At 37.9% G+C, this 22,390-nt stretch overlaps 1 protein-coding gene across 6 annotated transcripts in view; it reads left to right on the top strand.

Moving 5' to 3' along the window:
• COL14A1 (collagen type XIV alpha 1 chain) overlaps positions 1-22,390 on the top strand; it is a 251,503-nt gene that overhangs the window by 130,143 nt on the left and 98,970 nt on the right. For all 6 annotated transcript variants that reach the window (XM_082674497.1, XM_082674499.1, XM_082674500.1 and 3 more), the window contains exons 23-25: positions 1,641-1,757; positions 9,315-9,461; positions 13,559-13,615. In XM_082674497.1, the coding sequence (XP_082530623.1) occupies positions 1,641-1,757; positions 9,315-9,461; positions 13,559-13,615 (321 nt within the window). The remainder of the gene's footprint in view (positions 1-1,640; positions 1,758-9,314; positions 9,462-13,558; positions 13,616-22,390) is intronic.

The raw sequence follows: 22,390 nt of genomic DNA, 5'->3' as shown, positions 1-22,390 counted from the left end.
TGCCATTATAGCAACCCCTCAGTCCCTCCTTAGGAATAGCTTGGAGTCCCCTGTGCATTTCCCTACCCTTTCTTACCTCTCTCCTCTAGTTTATCTTCATTTTCCTCTCCAGATTACCCTTTCTGTTTGTGCCATGTTTTATGTCCATGATTTTCTATTGGTCTTTCTTCTCCTTACTCTTTCTTGTCTCTTTTTATCCTCCTTTCTCTGCTCCCCTCTTCCTTCTGTTTCATCCCTCTTCTCCCCTTTATTAAATGTGGTGATTATTCCAAATATATTTTAAAAGACTGAGGGTATTGAACTGTTTTATAGTCTACCCTTAAAGTAAAAATTAGATTGGCTTATTATTTGTTTTCTCTCTTTCTCCCAAGCAAGATAAAACCCCATACAATGGCAAATAAATTAATTCAAGGTGTTTTTAAAATTTACTGTGGTTATATAAATCGTTATTGATTTCCTTTTTTCTTGGGGGGAGAGGGTTGTTTAATTGGCCTTAGGGAAGAAGGTTTTCCCTTGCTGACCTAACAGAAAGGAATAATGTCAAGATGCAAACTGATTAGTCTAGATTATCTCTACTGTCTTGAAAAGTAATTATAAGCTATTTTTAAACTTTATGAAGTAGCTAAAAGAGAGGGGAAGTATGAAGAAATGATGTGGATGAAGTCAGAGGTCATTAGAGAAAGTAAACATTCTTAATTTTCTGCTCTTTCTGCTTGGCTCTAAGTGATAAACACTGAATGTTTAGTCCTCTATTGTATTGGAGAAACAATATTTTTACTGCTTCCCCAAATAAACTCCCTGTGAATCATTTTTGAATATCACAGCGTTTGCTCTAAGAGTATAAGAATCTGTGTATTTCTTTTGATTATTTTTTATCTGTGTAAAATCTTTCCTTTTTAAATTTTCAAATACGTATCCATTCTCATTCAATCATGTTTTGAAGACCAGTCGGTGTGAACTGCTTCTGTCTGAATAAGACTTCCCCTTTGTCTGCTTTGCTCTTCCCTTTCATTTAAACCATGACTATCTTTCAGTGGTTGATGAGTGTATATCGTATTAAACGTTTTTATTATAAAAGTATTATATATTAATTGTGGAATATTTTAAAAGCACACATAAATAAAGAGGAAAGATTTAAAATCACCCATAAGTTTACTACCCATGCTTCTGGTCTTTTCCAGAATATATATTTTCTTTTGTGTTTGCAAATAGCAGACAGACCCTATCATACATCATGTTTTGCAACTGTTTTTTTTTTTTTTTTGGGGGGTACGCGGGCCTCTCACTGTTGTGGCCTCTCCCGTTGCGGAGCACAGGCTCCGGACGCGCAGACTCAGCGGCCATGGCTCACGGGCCCAGCCGCTGCGCGGCATGTGGGATCTTCCTGGACCGGGGCATGAACTCGCGTCCCCTGCATCGGCAGGCGGACTCTCAACCACCGCACCACCAGGGAAGCCCGCAACTGCTTTTTTAAGTTGTAAAATAGTTAATCTTTTGTGCACTAATTTATTGTGACTTTACGAATTTCCCACCACTGGCTACGGAAATTTGAATTCGAATTTTACCATGTTAATTCAGACTTGGGGACATTTGTGGCATTGTCTGCAATATGACATAGTTATGTTTCTATTTCACTACAGTGTTTTTGGGTGTGACCAATCTTCAGGCAGACCAGATCCAAACAACCAGCGTGTGTGCTCGCTGGCAGGTGCAACGTCATGCCACAGCCTACAGGATAGTTATCGAATCCCGTCAGGGTAAGTGCAATCCATCACATATGTTTTTGTCAATACTCATGTACTCTGTGCCAATCACTGTGGACAACACACAAGGAACATTAGACAAAAGCATTCTTTTGAGGAGGCAATATTATGTTATGGATCGTGCAGGGGTTTGGAATCAGGACGGCTGGTTAAGCCAATTTTTTAACCTCTCCAAACCTCCATTTTCCCATCTGTAGTTAATGGGTAGAACCGTAGTGCTGATCTTGTGGCATTCTGCTAGGATTAAGCTGAGAGAATCCGTGTAAAACATTTGCAACAGTGCTTTGCACGTATTAAGCACCCAGGAAATGTAAGCTGCTATTGGTGATAGGAGCTGAATAGGCAGGACTGGTAACATATGTTAAAATTATATGGCGCTGTTATGTTGGTCTTTACTCCATGGGGATCTAGGTTTGACTCTAATGTTTTTCTCAGTGATTTTTTTTTTTTTTTTTTACTTTTGCGGATAATTGATGAGCAGCAAACCCTCATTCAGGAGATGATATGAGGTATCTATGCTATCATGGACGGGTTCTTCAGCGTCACGGCTCTCAAGTACATCTACAATTTGGGACTTGGCTTCAAAGTTGAAACACTAAAAATGTCTGCTTATTTTCACTAAAAGTATCAAGAAGAATGACAAAAGACTGATTCCCCAAAAATGAGTTTATAGGGACCATTAATCCTCTTTTCACATTATCAGCATGAGTAATATTCAGAAGATGAGATCCAATAAATGAAAATTACTTTAATCAGATTTGTATTATCAGTAGAAGAGACGCGTCTTGTTATTTTGGGGGAGGACATAGACACTAGAGAATCCCAGATGATTTTTTTTAACCTTTCAAACTTGCTAATAAGATCGTTAAATATTTTTTCTTTCTGGGTAAATGATCATGGTTTCCCCATTTGAAAAAGCAGAAAGAGCTAATTTTTCGGGTCTGGATAGGACTGAGTTTAGTTCGTAGCCCACATCCCTGGCTATAACTACATTCAACATGCAGAAATCCCACTTTTGATCCAATCCAGAAAGTGGAAAGCACAGTTTAGTAGAGTGCTGAGAGTGTTTGGATATATGCTGAAAATACGAGAATAGGAGATGAGAACAGGAGAAGAGATTCCTGCCAACACCAGCCAAGGCATTGTCTCCGCAGGCGTGCTTAAGCTGTTAATTCCTTGATTCCCTGCATGTGATCCCATAAGGGTCTCTTTAGCCAGACTGGCTAAGCTTACGAGAGTGGCTTTAATCTGGAATAAACATTGAATAAGGGAAAGTCAGGACAAACCATATGGGTTTTATGGTGGTTTTATGTGATTTATGGGATGCTTAAGCAGAATTAGATGAAAGATATGCAAGTGTTTGAGAAACAACTATAAATCTTGAGGAGTTATGTTTCATTTATCTTTTTAAGGCTAGCTAAGTCGCACTTTAATATAGAACGGTTGACATTTATCACATTTTGGTGGTATTTGTTAAGCTTTAACAAAATAGTAGCTATAAAAATCACACTTCCAAACTACTCCAGAATATTTTTATCTTTTATATCATTTAAGAAGTTGGCATTGAGACATAGGTTCCTGTAGATATTCACTGGCTTTCATTAAAAATTATAATTATATAGATTGACATAAAGATATCAAAACTGTCTATCACGGATTAGTGAAATCCATCAGTTTATTATTATTATTTTCTAATGATTTTACTTTGGCATATTTGCAAAATGGCACTGGGATTCTTATCAGAGGATGTGATTGACGGGTCTGATAACATTGATCTGGTAATTTAAAACCTCAGTATGCTCTTTCTGATGCCAAGATTTTTACTAGCAAAAAATGCAAGTCCCTATTTCCTTCTTCCAGTTAATTTGTACTCTCCCAGGATTGTTTGCAGGCTGCCAAAAACCTCTTTGACTGAGCCTCAACAGTCTCAATTCAATAGGAACGGACAAAAGTGTTGCTCAATTTATTTTTCATCAGCACTTGTAGCTGAGAGATTTATAAGCCCAGTTAGCCTACATCTTACTCACTCAGGTGTCCAACTGAATATTATTAACCAACTAGACAGCAACAGATTCTAATGGATGTTTGGGGTGGGGAGTTAATGTGGGGAGAGCAGTAGGGAATATGTTTAGACATTTTAACTTACACAATTTAGGTCAGGGAATAGTCTTTCCACATTGGAGTGGGGAAGAATTAGGTTGAGTTTCTTTATCTCACAGAGAAATGTGATCATTATCCTGATCACTGCCTTCGAAGGACTTGTGATCAGATGCCCCTTCTTCCATGGGCTCATAAGTCCCAGGGCTCCCGCTGTTTTAACTCTGTAATATCTCTCACTGGCTACATATGCTACCTCTGCAGAAATTTTAGCCCTTCCCCCTCAATCAGAGGAGAAACTAGAGAGAAATGGGACCCAATTCCTCCATGTGATGGAGAAAAGCCTCATCCCAGGCTGGCTTGTTTATGAATGTCTCTGCTAAACTCCTACTGTTTGACAGGTAGTTTTCTCAGTGTGTGTGTGTGTGTGTGTGTGTGTGTGTGTGTGTGTATTTCCCATGGTCTGATCAGTGCACTTTTATCCTGAGGTGAAGTCGGTGGGTTTGCGTCTGCTCTGACCACAGCTGCTGGTCAACTTTCTTCTCTGGGCTTCAGTTTCTCCTAAATGACTTCTTTTGAGGCTTTCACCTGAGGTAATACCTGTAAATTTCCAAGGTTTTGTGAATAAAGCAACAAGGCCGTATCATTCAGGTTTGCTTGTTTTGTTTGGGAATGGTAGAAACACGAATAAAAGGGACTTAAGCGAAAGGGTCAATTTCTTGGCTAACATACTGAGAAGTTCAACAGTATCTGGCTTTAGGCATGTCTAAATCTAGGTGTTCAAACAATTTCATCGAGATGAAGCCTTGCTCCATGCTTCTGCTCTGCTCTCCTCTGCCTTCGTTCTCAGCCAGATTGTGAGTTGGCCCCAGTCTAATCCAAATTACATACTCCTAGCTTCCAGCTTAATAGTTTTACTGAAAAGAGAACTCCTCTTTCTCAATTATTCCTACAAAAGTCCAGGAACTGAGTTGTATTGGCCTGGTTTGGGGTCACATGCTCCTAAATCTGTCATTCAGTTCAAGGGCATGAAATAAAATTATGGGTGAAACCTGGTTACTTCCCAGCCCTGTGTCTGGAGGGGGAGGTGGATGTTCTTATTCAGTCCTTTCCAAATCAAAAAGACTCAGAGCGGGGAGGAATGGATTCAAAGAAAGAAAGTTTAGATGCAAGACAGGCAAAAACAACAGCTGTCCTCTACCCGTGTAAATATTTTGACTTTTTTTTTTTTTTTTTTTGCGGTACAAGGGCTTCTCACTGCTATGGCCTCTCCCGTTGCGGGGCACAGGCTCCGGACGCGCAGGCTCAGCGGCCATGGCTCACGGACCCAGCCGCTCCGCGGCATGTGGGATTTTCCCGGACCGGGGCACGAACCCGTGTCCCCTGCGTCGGCAGGCGGACTCTCAACCACTGCGCCACCAGGGAAGCCCTTGACATTTTTAAATTGCCAATAAGGAGAAAAAGAAAGGTTACCAAAAGAATCAAGTCCTCTCAAGAGAGACTGAATTCAGATCTGCTTTTGAGTCAGTCATCCACTTTCCAAATTAAATTGTAGGCTTTTGGTTAATCGTAGCACAGACCAAAGTCAGAGACTTTGGGGTGGTTTTGAATAATTCAGGACCCCATGAGAACCTCCGTTTGTTCTGCAGATGCTCAAGAGTTCTGTCTCTCTGTCCAGCTGTTTCTGAGTTGAAGTGACACCCGAGGATGAATGTAGTTTTTCCCTTCAAGTTCATGTATTTATACACCACATGGACCACGATACTGTATTCCCTCCCTAATCGCATTAACTTGGTGACTTTCTTTTTAGCCTGATTTTTTTAAGTTTCAAAGGATGCTCAACTTGTCTTCTATCTTTAGGTACCAAAATGTCAATTCTGCTGTGTCATCCGTTAACAAGAATAGAGAATTGCAGCATAGTGGAGAGCCTACCTTATCAGGGAACAGATCCCCCCAAAATGATCATATGAAACAAAAACCTATTCTCAAGATTAAACTTTTTTTGAAGCAGTGATATTATGCTTGGGGGTCAGGGTATTTGAAAGACCTGGAGAGTGGAAGCATATATCATCAAATTCCAGCTGACTATCCTGGATCCTGGATATTACTTGCTTGTGGATCTCAGTAACCACTCATAGGACATTTTGGGGAGTCAATTTGGTGTCATGATGATCACTATGACAGTAACTCAGAGAATATATTTAGCCTTGCTTCATAAGAATGAATGCACAATGACAGATTTTTTCCCCCATTCCAAAAAAATAAATTTAATTCCTGGCTTTTGGCACAAGGTGTTGAGGAAATTAATCATCATTTGATTGCGTTAAATGTTTTTCTTTAAGGCAAAGCCATTAGACCTGAATCACACATGCCAAAAGCAACATGGATACATCCCCATTCATGTAACCCTTCATTAGCACTGGGATCAAACTGATACTGTTTCCCATTAATTTTCCTGTATCTGTTCCAGTTTTCCAATGATTTGTAGATTTTTTGTTTTTGGTTTTGTAGTAGTAGTGAAGCCCATTTGTATTCTATTGTCAAGGGTCTGTGACATGGGTATTCATGAGAAATAGAGGAAATGACAGAAAAGTGCATTTCTAGGATTGATTCCTGGAGAGTCCTGGAAGCTTTTATGGAGATAGAGAAAGATGATCTATGCATGGATTTGGGAAATGTTTGTATTACAGGTGGCTCACAGAAGCTTGCAGGAGGCTCCAAAGAGTGGTTAATGGTCAGAAAAAAGCAGCTATTATGGGGTTCTGAGCCTGGGAACCACAGACTGAACTTGGACATCAGCAAAGCAGAGGGCAGGCTTTACTAATACTTTCTTACTATTAAACTCCTTTCACAGCAATACATAATCTCACAAACACCTTAACAATTTTTGTATTTCATTATTTTGAATAATATATGATAAAATATTGAGGTAGACCTTAAGTCATTCCACATAAATATATTACTAGAGATTATATTATGTTCACTTTTGAAACTCTTTAATATTCACAATTATAAAAATACATTTCAAATTGCTTTCAACAAATGGCCTTAATTTCATTATATTTTAAAAAATCAGAATTTGTCCATAGACAAAATTTTAAATGACATATATCATGTTTGTTCTGACATGTATGTTATAATAAATATATTTTTGTTCATATATGTATTTAAGATATGGATTGAAATTTACTAGGTATTATACTTTCAAAATAGACCAAAATCACTTTTCAGCATTTTCGTGTTTTATGCTTAAAAAAGCAATTTTTTTTTGCTCTTTTTTAAAATTTATTTATTTTTTATTGAAGTATAGTTGATTTACACTGTTGTGTTTGTTTCAGGTGTACAGCAAAGTGATTCATTTATATATATGTGTGTATACATATGTATACACACATGTATACATGTTTGTATGTTCTTTTTCAGATTCTTTTCCCATTATAGGTTATTACAAAATATTGAATATAGTTCCCTGCAACTGGTATTTTTTAATATTTTCTATATTTTCATATTTAATAAACTATAACATTTTGCAGGAGTTCTCAGAAATATGTATATTTAATCAATGTAGTTTTTAAACACTGGTTTTTAAATTCCTAGAAATAAAACTATATAAGGCTTTGACTAGCATGCAATTTGTGGATCAGATGAAAATCAATCTAGAGGGAAATTTGCATGGTAGTTTTTTTCATGGTAGCAGGGATTCTTCTTCTTAACCAGTTATCCATGGTTTATTTATAAAAAATAAATAATGGTTAAAAAATAAATAAATAAACACTCTAGGCCTACGAGAAATACCAATTTTAAATTCTTCAGTAATGGAAGCCACCAAGGTAGGCAGCTGTGACCAATGGAGCTATAAAGCCCTGAGCCACGAGGACTCATGTGATCTCCCTACTATCATGCTTACTAATGTCATATGTACTCAGCAGCTCTCCAACTCTTTCATTTTGAAAAAAATTATATATTTAACTTATTTTATGATATATTAATGGAAATTAAAGCAACATCCTCTGAGACTGGGCTTCAAGTTCTGAATTTACATTTCACTTCTGCTACTTAGTGTATGGACTTGGGTAAGCTACTAACTTTCCTAGCCTTCAGTTTCTTGTCTTTAAATTGGGGATAATTATAAATATTGTAAGGATCCAATGAATTAATACACATAAAATCCTAAGAATAGTGCCTGGTACATAGTACGTACTCACTAAATGTTGGCCATTACTACCTTTGCTCTTATTTTTATCATTAAATACCAAGCACTGAACCAGGTACCATAGTGAGCTCCCAGGAAGTGACTAATATAATTAATCCAACTTCTCCCACTCTCCAAACCTGAGGGCAAGCACTAATTCTTCTAAGAAGGCAAAGAAATTTTGCTGTGGATATGGGAATGAAGAAATTAGCCAACAGTTAATCAGGCCTCCTAAATTCTTTGTCATGCCTCTGCCATGGTAGAGCCAGGACAGAGAAGGTGGCAGTGGAAATGGCTGTGTGTGGCATGTCTCCTTGGTAGAACAAAAAGAATATCGGAACCAGGAGTTGGGAGACCAAGATGTATGGGATGATTTATGGTCGTAAGCCACTTAAGCGCCATGTCCTATGTCCTCAATTATGATTTTAAAAGAATAAAAAAGGATCTTTAAAGTGAATCCAAGGAATTTGGAGAGCTTCCTCCTAGCTTCCTAGCAGTCTCCTTTGCTAGCGAAAGAAATCCTGAGTGTCAGTGAAAAATCAAGACTGAGAGGTATGAATTGGACAGTCCGGGGACACCCTGGCTGTCCCAGTGCTGTTCCAAGCTCTTGCCTGCATTTGTGGCAACTATGCAAACCGCCTGGACCCATAGATGAACCTTCTGAGACCCTGGAAGCCCACTTCTTAGCCCACAGGCATGAGACCTGCTTAACACCCGACAATTTCTAACTCCATACTTATATCTTCAGGCCATTGGCAAGAAGGGCATCCTATTGTATGGTAATAAGTTGTATGGGGCCAAAAGGATGTATCTTTTTATGTCAAGTTTTAATTGTTCGACTGTGTTCTGAAGAATCACATTGAATAAAAGGGAATTCTAATTTTTAGAATTATATAAATAAATATATATATATACTCACCTTGACACCTGTTCAAAAGGTCAATTAAGATGTGTACATATAATTATAAACATGAACAGTTCTCCATTTGTTAAAGGATTGACCTCAGCAGCCTTTTACTAGTCAGTCTCATTTCTAAACATATAAAATGTGATTTTCAATTATGTAAAAAAAAACAGTGGAAATGTTAACTCTTTAAAAAAAGACACACCCCCTCAAACAAGTTTAATTCATTCTGGAGTTATCTGAATAGGCCATGCGTATTAAGCATTTTAGAAGCAAATCATCTACTGATGGCTGTTTTTAAAAAAAGTTTATGTATGTATGTTTTGTTCATGTATGTTTTGTTTTGTTTTTATTATAGATACACAAAAGCAAGAATCCACTCTGGGTGGAGGGACAAACAGACATTGCTTCTACGGACTTCAGCCAGATTCAGAATATAAAATCAGTGTTTACACAAAGCTCCATGAGATTGAGGGACCCAGTGTGAGCATAACGGAAAAAACACGTAAGTCAGGGCATCCCTGGTGGTGCAGTGGTTGAGAGTCCGCCTGCCGATGCAGGGGACACGGGTTCATGCCCTGGTCCGGGAGGATCCCACATGCCGCGGAGCGGCTGGGCCCGTGAGCCATGGCAGCTGAGCCTGCGCATCCAGAGCCTGTGCTCCGCAACGAGGGAGGCCACAGCAGTGGCCCGCGTACCGGGAAAAAAAAAAAAAAAGCACGTAAGTCAAGTGTGTTCTCTCCTGATCCCTGTCTTCATGAACAAATGGTATTTTAGGCGTCCTGTTTTGGTTCAAAAATCTTATTCCATTTAGAAAAATATTAGCCATTGCTGTATGGGAATATCTGTAATACAATTTTGTGTGTCTTATTCAGTCCCAGAATTCCCTGCTTGTGGCCCACTAATGTCATCTGTATGGTTTTTTTCCATCCTCCATATGTTGTCACAGGGACTATAAGGCCATAGGATGGCAAAGTGCTTGAAACAATGACCTATATTGTGATCTATTTCCATTAGGAACATCTGTGGAATGTGGAGTGTGAAATGAAGTGTAAGGACTGGGTCCCGACATTAAAACAATGGCACATTACTACAGCCATGAGGGTGGGAATGGAGCCAAGACGTTCCAACTGGCTGACCCTAGACTTGCCTACTTAAGAGGCTCTCGCTCTTTTTCCAAGCTGGCTGGAAATCTGATGCACTGAAGGGAAAGGCAAACTATAAAATGAAAACAAGGCACTTTTTACATGTTCTAAACAGCAAGGAGGGTATCAACTTCTTGGTATGTCCACTTCTTGGTATCCTTTTAATCAAGGATTCCAGACCTAGAGGCCACAAACATTAAAATGGTTTGAATGGTAGTGAATTCCAGGGGACATATGTGTGTCCCCAACTCAGTATCTTGAACTTAAACTTGAAATCCCCAAAGATTGGTATCGGAATAGGTGATGGGCGATGGGCTTTCTTGGTAACCCCTCTATCATGCATTTGATGTTTAGAAAGTTCTACTACCCGTGTATATAGGCCTTTCAGTTGCTCTGAACATGCAGAAAGAAATCATCATCAATATATAATCTTCCAACAGATAAGGTGAAAGTATAGTTAATGGAATCGTCTACTTTCCAACACAGAGACTTTATTTCATAACACTGAAATATTCAACAGTTTACAGGACACATGTATTTTTGAGGTATAATTTACATTCCATAAAATTTACCCATTTTAAGCATACAATTCAATGATCTTTGGTACATGCGAAAGGTTGTGCAGCCATCACTACAATCCAATGTTAGGACATTCCCATCAATCCAGAGAGCTTTCAAGCTCATCCCCAGTGAGCCTTCTTTCCTACTGTCTGCCCCAGGCAGTCTACTTTGTTTTCTTGTACATTTCTAGACATTTCATATAAATGGAAATATGTAATATGTAGTCTTTTGCATCTGACGTCTTTCACTTAGCATATGTTTTTGAGGTTTATCCACACTGGAGAATATATCAGTTGTTTGTTGCTTTTGATTGCTCATTAGAATTTGTTTTATGGATAGAGGATTATATAATTTAAAATTATTAGAGGTCTTGTAGTGCCTCTAATATTGGACTTTAGAGTCCAATAGGCTTGGTTGGGGTCCTTTTTAGCATTGTGGCCTTGGGCAGTTTAACATCTCTGAGCTGCTTTTTGCTTACCAATAAAATTAAATACCTACTCTCTTACCTCCTTTGGTGGTGGTAAAGATCCAATGAAAAGAGCCTGCTGAGGAACTTCTCAACCTGTATCTTATTGAACAAGTACTTTTGTTATCACCGTTGCTGTCTTCCTGGAAGTCACAAACTGATGGCTATGGGGTTAGATCTCACTGTCAGCTATGTTTTTCTCTGGGCTATTTTTTTTTTTTTAAGTTTTAAAGTATTCTTGAAAATTCGAAAGATCTGACAAGACAGGGCACACAAATCCTCATGGTGCTAAATCTACAGAAACTCAGTAACTGCTGTCTCTTTTACACAGTGTTATGTGCTCTTAAATTTGTTATTCCTTAATGTTTAGGCTGTGTTCTTTGCTCCCACTCATTACTTGCCTGACCTCTAAAACTGTTTGAGTTTGGGGACTGTGGTCTCCTTCAAATTCCCCTAACCTTAACCTCACAACTGTTAACTACCAGTCCAGGGTTATTTTGGAAAGCTGTGTTTGGTGTAAATGTTTTCCTTCTGTTGGGGACATGTGTCATTTTATAGCTTCTACCCACTGGCTGTAGTTCAACCTTCTGAAGCAAATGCAGATTGAGACTGTTCCCTCTTCTATGTGACAGCTTCTCACAGACTTGAACACAGGGACCATCTGTGTGCCACACAGAATATAAACACATGTTCCCAGTTCACTGTGGTTCTTCTTACCCAAGAGACTCTTAGGCCAGATGTTCTGACCAAACATATTGATCTGGCTTCCAGAACCACTCACTGATTTTGTTCTTGATTTATTGACTAAAGTTAGGATATGCCTCAGTTTTTCACATTAAAGAAAATGCACCATTGTAAAGATGACCCAATGCTTCCACAAATTTTAAGATAAATACATCTGACTCTAGAAGGATTTTATGGTGCTTTCAAAAAAGTTTTGCAGTCCTAGTTTTAATATTAAAATGTCTGAAATGTTTTTACTTTTGAAACTTTTTAGTTTCCAAAAAATTGCCTTTAAAAGAAAAAAGTGATATTCTATATCTGTAATAATGCAATAGAAGGTATATATTGTGTTGTCACCTTCCCTCTTTCCTCATTCTTTCTTCCCAGAAATACCCATTTGTACCAGCTTGGTCTCCTTCAAGAAATTCTACCTGTTACCTGTGTGTGTGTGTGTGTGTGTGTGTGTGTGTGTGTGTGTGTGTGTGTGTGTGTGTGTGTGTGTGTGTGTATAACCATATAGACGTGTATAGGTAAATCAATATTATATTTATCAGTTAAATAGGATTTTTTCACAGATGGGATCATACCATGGTTTTCTGCTTCATTTCACATAAGGATTAATCTCAAACGCTTTTCCATTTTTCCATATCAGTAATATACCTCATTCCTTTAAATGTTGAATCACTTTACTCAAATAATATTATTTTATTGGCTCCTAGAATTGGAAGAGACCTTAAAATTTGTCTCTTCCAACCTTCCTGGCAGTGAAGGAATTCCTTTTACAACGTTCCCAGCAAACAGTCTGCTTGAGCTCAAATCCTTCCAGCTAGTTGGCGCTTACTGTCTGCAGAGACTAGACATTCGTCTGTGTGAATGACTATGATTCGTTGAGGGTTTTCCCTCATATTAAACTGGAATAATAAAAATAATTTTCTCAATTTTTCTTAAGTCTTTAGCGTCAAATAAGAATAAAAAAATAATATAAAAAATAATATTAGGATGTTTACCTAATGACACCATAGCTTCCTGGTGCTTTAACATGTGAATTGGTAAGAAAGTCACTGCTCTGATGTGACTATATCTGTGACCTTTAACCAAACCACACCTCCACGTATTACACAGATTTCTCATCCCTCATCATCCAGGTTAAACTGATCAGGACACACCATAGCCTCCCAAGGTCCTGCCATTTTGTTCTCAAAACTGAAAGTTTCCCAGACACAGTCTGAATGTAGTAGAGAGTAAATCAGATTCCCTTGGTGACCACATCCTGGGGATGCAGGGTCAAAAGGGAGAAAGTGCTATTGAACATGGATTGATGGTCAGTCCTTAGGCAGAATGGAAATAAAGTTTATTATATGTGTGAAAGCAACCAGAGACTAATCTGAAATAGGTTGGCAGGGTTCCAGCCTTAAATCAGCATTAAAACCACTTTGTAGTTGACAGTTTGATTGCATTGACTCCCACTGGGTAAACTGAATTGTGGCAAAATGACATTTCAAGCCTTCAGTCTGATGTTGAGGGGATGGCTGGAACCAGTTTGCACAGGCTTTGGCTGATTTGTAGTGGGTACTAAATTCACTAAATTCTCAAAGAAGACAGTTGTCAAAATCACTGACTCCCCTGAAGAATTATGACTCCATGACCTCCCTCTCGTCACCACAGATGAGATGCTTAATTGATGTTGTTTCTCCCTCTCCTTTACAGAATCACTTCCTACTCGGCCACCTACTTTTCCTCCAACTATTCCACCAGCAAAAGAAGGTAAAAGAATTATACAATCATGATGTGATTTTAGGTTTTGGATTTCTGTTGGTATTGTTTGCTTGTTCGTTTAAAAACCAAGGTATTAATGGAAGATATTTTCTCCTTAATACAAATGCTTATCAAACCCTTATGGGGTACAACTTTGCAATGAGTAGTAAATGAGACATAGAGATCTAATGTGCAGTGTAATGAATAGAGGCAGCAATATTTTACTATAATTATGTGATGCGATAGAGATGCTAAATGTCACTATATCAACAATATTACAATATATAAATGTATCAAATTAATATGTTGTACACTTTAACTTTATGCAGTGTATACGTCAAATATATTCAACAAAAAATCATCTAATATAGACTCTGTACACACAGAATAAATTTTGTAACAGAATTTCTTCATATTTATTTCATCAAAGATAGAGTAGTACATGTTTACCAAGGAAGAGTAGTTACATAATTTATGAGTGAGAATGTAGTTCATAATTCTGTAGACAAGGGTAACAGTGTTCCAGCTTACCTCCAAATGTCTCTCCCAGTTGTTTCTTTCTATCTTCATCACAAGAGTTTCTCATCACCTCTTACTTGAGCCATTAAGGTAACTTTCTAAAAACCTTTCAAACACAGTAGTGATCATTAATTTTTTTATTCCATTAATGACCATTTATTAACCCTACTATTCATTCTCAAAGCTCTTATGCCAGGTACTTGGAATACAATAACAATCTATGATTACTGCTCTCTGCTTATTTTCAGTATTACAAGAGAGATAGGTATTTGCCTAGGTAATTACCAGCCAAGGAAATGAGTTAAAAAGTGGAGATTGTACTATGGTAGCCCAGAAATGAGAAGAGTTAATGCTGCTGCAGGTTAATTACCTGTAAAAGAGGAGGAGGAATTTGATTTACATTTTGAAGAATGAGTTTTACAAGTAAATAATGGAGAGACAAGCACTCGAAGTCATGGAGTGATCTAAGCACATAATGTGTTTGGGGAACCATAAGCACTTTAGTGTGACCCATAGAGAAAGGTGAAGATAGAGTTATGAAGTGGTTTGTGTGCCTGAATAAGGAGGCTGTGCTTTATCCTATAGGACATGGTATGCCATGAGGAGTTTTATGAAGGGAGGGTGACCTGCAGAAATCTATGTTTAAGAAAGATAACCTTGGTGAAATGGGGAGGAGGGATTAGGGCAGGAGAAGATAAAGCTATAACACATTGTTGGAAGGTTGTTTTGGAAGACTTCTTCCATTTACCATGCATTTTAAAGTACCTATTACGTACCAGAGATACAATGAAAAATAAGTTTTTCCCACCTTTCAGAGTGTTAGCAGACATATGGTCCGTGCCAAAAGTTCCTTAATATTTGGTCCTGTCCAAAACAGTTTGGCATGGGCCAAATATGCTCATAACATTTTGGATAGGATCAAATTTCAAGAACCTGTTGGTGTAGACCAAATGTCTTGTCAACGTTTTGGACAGGACCAAATGTCCTGCAAGGGACAGGAGCATAGTCAGAGGGGTCTGATGCTGGAGAGTGTAAGGATCAAGGAAACAAAGAGGTAATGAGAAACTGTACAAAAATAAAGCTCAACATCCTTCCTAGCATACCAGGCAAAGTCTTCAGTGATCAACCTATGTTGTGGTATCATGTCCCAGACTATATTAGTTAACAGCACAATTGTATAACTCCGGGTTCTGCATACATGCCTTATGCTATCCTGCATCTTTTAATGCTATTGGTTCTACCTGGAATGCCAGACTCTTCTTCCATCTTCATATCTAGCTTTTGCTAGTCTAACTATTTATGATGACTTTCACTATTGGAACTGGAAACAGAATCCTAATTGATGAATTTATCAGACATTTCTGATACAGATATTACAGGACTCTCTGAAGTCAGAATATTTTTATTTATAGCAGAACATGAGTATCATGTAGTCAACATTCATGAATGCTCATGGGAGACATGTGATTTGGAAGGGTCTATGAGGGTGAGGATTGACAATGTAGGAACATTTTTCCTGTAGTTTTCATCATGATGGTTTTAGAGAGTGGGGCTTCTGCAACTTTAATGCATTATTCATCTTAGTTTCTATTTGTCCTGGCTGTATTTAATTTAAAAGCTTGTAAATTTTTATTATTCAAGTGATATTGAGTATTTATTAAACAAACATTAAGAAACAGAAAAGAGAATGAGATTGCTGGTGGCGGTTGAGGAAAGAGAAACCGAGGGAGAGAGTGTAAGCCAGAGAGGGGAGAGGGAGAGAGCAGGGGAGAGAAAGAGAGAGAGAGGGAGAGAGAGAGAGAAGTGCTGCACGCTTCATATTGGAGAGGAGGGGAAAAAAAAAACCTCAGTGGCAGTTTTGTGTTACTGTGTCTGGCTTAAAGAAAAAAATTCTGGACATCCAGGCTGAAAAAAATCAAAGCTCAGTGGGGACTACTTCTATCAAGAGAATTCTATGATCTGAGAATGGGCTGGATCAGGTGGTTTGAGAAGACACTGATGAGGGCCATGGAAATGTGGGAGAAGATGTGTGGCTTCTCTGCTTCCTTTGAACAGAGCTCTAGGCACCACAGGGCCACATAAGGAGGGTGAGGTCCCTGGAGTGGACTATATTTTCATCACTGTTGAAGATTTTATGGAATTGGAGAAAAGTGGTGCTCTCCTACAAAGTGGGACTTATGAAGACAGACCTTCAAGACGGCGGAGGAATAAGATGTGGAGATCAACTTCCTCCCCACAAATACATCAGAAATACATCTACATGTGGAACAACTCCTACAGAACACCTACTGAATGCTGGCAGAAGGCCTCAGATTTCCCAAAAGGGAACAGACGCCCTCAGGAGACCTACACACAGAAGTGGGGCCAAATCCAAAGCTGAACACCGGGAGATGTGCAAACAAAGAAGAGAAAGGGAAATCTCTCCCAGCAGCCTCAGGAGCAACGGATTAAATCTCCACGATGAACTTGATGTACCCTGCGTCTCTGGAATACCTGAATAGTCAATGAATCATCCCAAAATTGAAGCGGTGAACTATGGGAGCAACTGTAGACTTGGGGTTTGCTTTCTGCATCTAATTTGTTTCTGGTTTTCTGTTTAACTTCGGTTAGTATTTAGAGTTTATTATCACTGGTAGATTTTTTTATTGATTTGGTAGCTCTCTTCCTTTTTTTAAAAAAAAAAATAAGTATATATTTTTTCCTTTTTCCCTTTTTGTGAGTGTGTATGTGTATACTTCTTTCTGTGATTTTGTCTGTATAGCATTGCTTATACCATTTGTCCTAGGGTTCTGTCTGTCTGGTTTTTTTTGTTTTGTTTGTTTTGTTTTTTAGTATACTTTTTAGCACTTGTTGTCATTGGTGGATTTGTTTTTCGGTTTGGTTGCTTGCTTCTTTCTTTTTTTGTTTAATACTTTTTGATTTTTATTTAAATAACTTTATTTTATTTTATTTTATTGTTTTTTTTCTCCCTTTTCTTCTGAGCCGTGTGGCTGACAGGATCTTGATGCTCTGGCCAGGTGTCAAGCCTGTGCCTCTGAGGTAGGAAACCTGAGTGGAGGACATTGATCCACCAGAGACCTCCCAACTCCACATAATATCAAATGGAGAAAGCTCTCCCAGAGATCTCCATCTCAACACTAAGACCCAGCTCCCCTCAACGACAGCAAGCTACAATTCTGGACACCCTATGCAAACAACTAGCAAAACAGGAACACAACCCCACCCATTAGCAGAGAGGCTGCCTAAAATCATAATAAGGCCACAGACATGCCAAAACACACCACCAGACGTGGACCTGCCCAACAGAAAAACAAGATCCAACCTCATCCACCAGAGCACAGGCACTAGTCCCCTCACCCAGGAAGCCTACAAAACCCACTGAACCAACTTTAACCACTGGGGACAGACAGCAAAAACAATGGGAACTACGAACCTACAGCCTGAGAAAAGGAGACCCCAAACACAGTAAGTTAAGCAAAATGAGAAGACAGAAAAACACACAGCAGATGAAGGAGCAAGGTAAAAACCCACCAGACCTAATAAATGAAGAGAAAATAGACAGTCTACCTGAAAAAGAATTCAGAACAATGATAGTAAAGATGATCCAAAATCTTGGAAACAGAATAGAGAAAATACAAGAAACATTTCACAAGGACCTACAAGAACTAAAGAGAAAACAAACAATGATGAACAACACAATAAATGAAATTAAAAATTCTCTAGAAGGGATCAATAACAGAATAACTGAGGCAGAAGAACGGATAAGTGACCTGAAAGATAAAATAGTGGAAATAACTACTGCAGAGCAGAATAAAGTAAAAAGAATGAAAAGAACTGAGGACAATCTCAGAGACCTCTGGGACAAAATTAAACACACCAACCTTCGAATTATAGGGGTCCCAGAAGAAGAAGAGAACAGAAAGGGACTGAGAAAATATTTGAAGAGATTATAGTTGAAAACTTCCCTAATATGGGAAAGGAAATAGTTAATCAAGTCCAGGAAGCACAGAGAGTGCCATACAGGATAAATCCAAGAAGAAACATACCAAGACACATATTAATCAAACTATCAAAAATTAAATACAAAGAAAAAAATATTTAAAGCAGCAAGGGAAAAACAACAAGTAACATACAAGGGAATCCCTATAAGGTTAACGGCTAATATTTCAGCAGAAACTCTGCAAGCCAGAGGGAATGGCAGGACATATTTAAAGTGATGAAAGGGAGAAACCTACAGCCAAGATTACTCTACCCAGCAAGGATCTCATTCAGATTTGATGGAGAAATTAAAACCTTTACAGACAAGCAAAAGCTAATATAATTCAGCACCACCAAACCAGCTTTACTACAAATGCTAAAGGAACTTCTCTAGGCAGGAAACACAAGAGAAGGAAAAGACCTAAAAACAAACCCAAAACAATTAAGAAAATGATAATAGGAATATACATATCAATAATTACCTTAAACATAAATGGATTAAATGCTCCAACCAAAAGACATAGACTGGCTGAATGGAAACACAAACAAGACCTGTATATCTGTCTACAAGAGAGCCACTTCAGACCTAGGGACACATACAGACTGAAAGTGAGGGGATGGAAAAAGATAGTCCATGCAAATGGGAATCAAGAGAAAGCTGGAGTGGCAATTCTCATATCAGACAAAATAGACTTTTAAAAAAAGGCTATTACAAGAGAAAAGGAAGGACAATACATAATGATCAAGGGATCAACCCAAGTCGAAAATAAAACAATAGTAAGTATTTATGCACCCAACACAGGATCACCTCAATACATAAGGCAAATGCTAACCGCCGTAAAAGGGGAAATTGACAGTAACACAGTAATAGTAGGGGACTTAAACACCCCACTTTCACCAATGGACAGATAATCCAAAATGAAAAAAAATAAGGAAACAGAAGCATTAAATGATACATAAAACAAGATGGACTTGACTGATATTTATAGGATATTCCATTCTCACATTCCATCCCAAAACAACAGAATACACTTTCTTCTCAAGTGCTCATGGAACATTCTCCATGATAGATCATATCTTGGGTCACAAATCAAGCCTTGGTAAATTTAAGAAAATTGAAATCATATCAAGTATCTTTTCTGACCACAATGCTGTGAGGCTAGGTATCAGTTACAGGAAAATAATCTGTTAAAAATACAAACACATGGAGGCTAAACAATACACTACTGAATAAGCAAGAGATCACTGAAGAAATCAAACGGGAAATAAAAAAGACACCTAGAAACAAAGGACAATGAAATCACGACATCCCAAAACGTATGGGATGCCGCAAAATAGTTCTGAGGTAAGTTTACAGCAATACAATCCTACCTCAAGAAACATCTCAAATAAACAACCTAACCTTACACCTAAAGCAGTTAGAGAAAGAAGAACAAAAAAACCCCAAAGTTAGCAGAAGGAGAGAAATCATAAAGATCAGATCAGAAATAAATGAAAAAAAAATGAAGGAAACAATAGCAAAGATCAATAAAACTAAAAGCTGGTTTTTTGAGAAGATAAACAAAATTGATAAACCATTAGCCAGACTCATCAAGAAAAAAAGAGAGAAGACTCAAATCAACAGAATTACAAATGAAAAAGGAGAAGTAACAACTGACACTGCAGAAGTACAAAGGATCATGAGAGATTACTATAAACAACTCTATGCCAATAAAATGGACAACCTGGAAGAAATGGAAAATTCTCAGAAAAGCACAACCTTCTGAGACTGAACCAGGAAGAAATAGAAAATATAAACAGAGCAATCACAAGCAGTGAAATTGAAACTGTGATTAAAAATCTTCCAACAAACAAAAGCCCAGGACCAGATGGCTTCATAGGCGAATTCTATCAAACATTTAGAGAAGAGCTAACACCTATCCTTCTCAAACTCTTCCGAAATATAGCAGAGGGAAGAGCACTCCAAACTCATTCTACAAGGGCACCATCACCCTGATGCCAAAACCAGACAAAGATGTCACAAAGAAAGAAAACTACAGGCCAATATCACTGATGAACATAGCTGCAAAAATCCTCAGCAAAATACTAGCAAACAGAATCCAATAGCACATACACCATGATCAAGTGGGGTTTAATCCAGGAATGCAGGAACTCTTCAATATAAGGAAATCAATCAATGTGATAAACCATATTAACAAATTAAAGGAGAGAAACCATATGATCATCTCAGTAGATGCAGAAAAAGCTTTCATCAAAATTCAACTCCCATTTATGATAAAAACCCTCCAGAAAGTAGGCATAGCGGGAGCTTACCTCAATATAATAAAGGCCGTATATGACAAACCCACAGCCAACATCGTCCTCAGTGGTGAAAAACTGAAACCATTTCCTCTAAGATCAGGAACAAGACAAGGTTGTCCACTCTCTCCACTATTATTCAACGTATTTTTGGAAGTTTGAGTCACAGCAATCAGAGAAGAAAAAGAAATAAAAGGAATCCAAATCAGAAAAGAAGAAGTAAAGCTGCCACTGTTTGGAGATGACATGATGCTATACATAGAGAATCCTAAAGATGCTACCAGAAAACTACCAGAGCTGATCAATGAATTTGGTAAAGTAGCAGGATACAAAATTAATGCACAGAAATCTCTTGCATTCCTATACACTAATGATGAAAAATCTGAAAGAGAAATTAAGGAAACACTCCCATTTACCACTGCAAAAAAAAGAATAAAATACCTAGGAATAAACCTACCCAAGGAGACAAAAACCTGTATGTAGAAAACTATAAGACACTGATGAAAGAAATTAAAGATGGTACAAACGGATAGAGAGATATACCATGTTCTTGGACTGGAAGAATCAACATTGTAAAAATGCCTCTACTACCCAAAGCAATCTACAGATTGCATGCAATACCTATCAAACTACCAGTGGCATTTTTCACAGAACTAGAACAAAAAATTTCACAATTTGTACAGAAACACAAAAGACCCCGAATAACCAAAGCAATCTTGAGAAAGAAAAACAGAGCTGGAGGAATCAGGCTCCCAGACTTCAGACTCTACTACAAAGCTACAGTAATCAAGACAGTACGGTACTGGCCAAAAACAGAAAGATAGATCAATGGAACAGGATAGAAAGGCCAGAGATAAACCCGTGCACATATGGTCACATTATTTTTGATAAAGGAGGCAAGAATATACAATGGAGAAAAGACAGCCTCTTCAGTAAGTGGTGCTCAGAAAACTGGACAGCTACATGTAAAACAATGAAGTTAGAAGACTCACTAACACCATACACAAAAATAAACTCACAGTGGATTAAAGACCTAAATATAAGGCCAAACACTATAAAACTGTTAGAAGAAAACATAGGCAGAACACTCTATGATGTAAATCACAGCAAGATTCTTTTTGACCCACCTCCTAGAGAAATGGAAATAAAAAGAAAAATAAACAAATGGGACCTAATGAAACTTAAAAGCTTTTGCACAGCAAAGGAAACTATAAACAAGACAAAAAGACAACTCAGAATGGGAGAAAATATTTGCAAATGAATCATCAGACAAAGGATTAATCTCCAAAATTTACAAGCAGCTCATGCAGCTCAATATCAAAAAAACAACCCAATCCAAAAATGGGCAGAAGACCTAAATAGACATTTCTCAAAGAAGATATACAGATTGCCAACAAACACATGAAAGGATGCTCAACATCATTAATCATTAGAGAAATGCACATCAAAACTACAATGCAGTATCACCTGACACCAGTCAGAATGGCCATCATCAAAAAATCTAGAAACAATAAATGCTGAAGAGGGTGTGGAGAAGAGGGAACCCTCTTGCACTGTTGGTGGGAATGTAAATTGATACAGCTACTATGGAGAACAGTATGGAGGTTCCTTAAAAAACTGAAAATAGAATTACCATATGACCCAGCAATCCCACTACTGGGCACATATCCTGAGAAAACCATAATTCAAATATCCTCATGTACCACAATGTTCTTTGCAGCTCTGTTTACAATAGCCAGGACATGGAAGCAACCTAAGTGTCCATCAGCAGATGAATGTATAAAGAAGATGTGGCATATATATACAATGGAATATTTCTCAGCCTTAAGAAGAAATGAAATTGAGTTATTTTTAGTGAGGTGGATGGACCTAGAGTCTGTCATACAGAGTGAAGTAAGTCAGAAAGAGAAGAATAAATATCGTATGCTAACCCATATATATGGAATCTAAAAAAAGAAAATTGGTTCTGAAGAACCTAGGCCCAAGACA

Source organism: Grampus griseus (assembly GCF_964374135.1).
Source record: "Grampus griseus genome assembly, chromosome: 17".
Lineage (NCBI taxonomy): Eukaryota > Metazoa > Chordata > Mammalia > Artiodactyla > Delphinidae > Grampus > Grampus griseus.
Note: the sequence above shows the minus strand (reverse complement) of the source record. Positions and strands in the feature narration are given on the sequence as shown.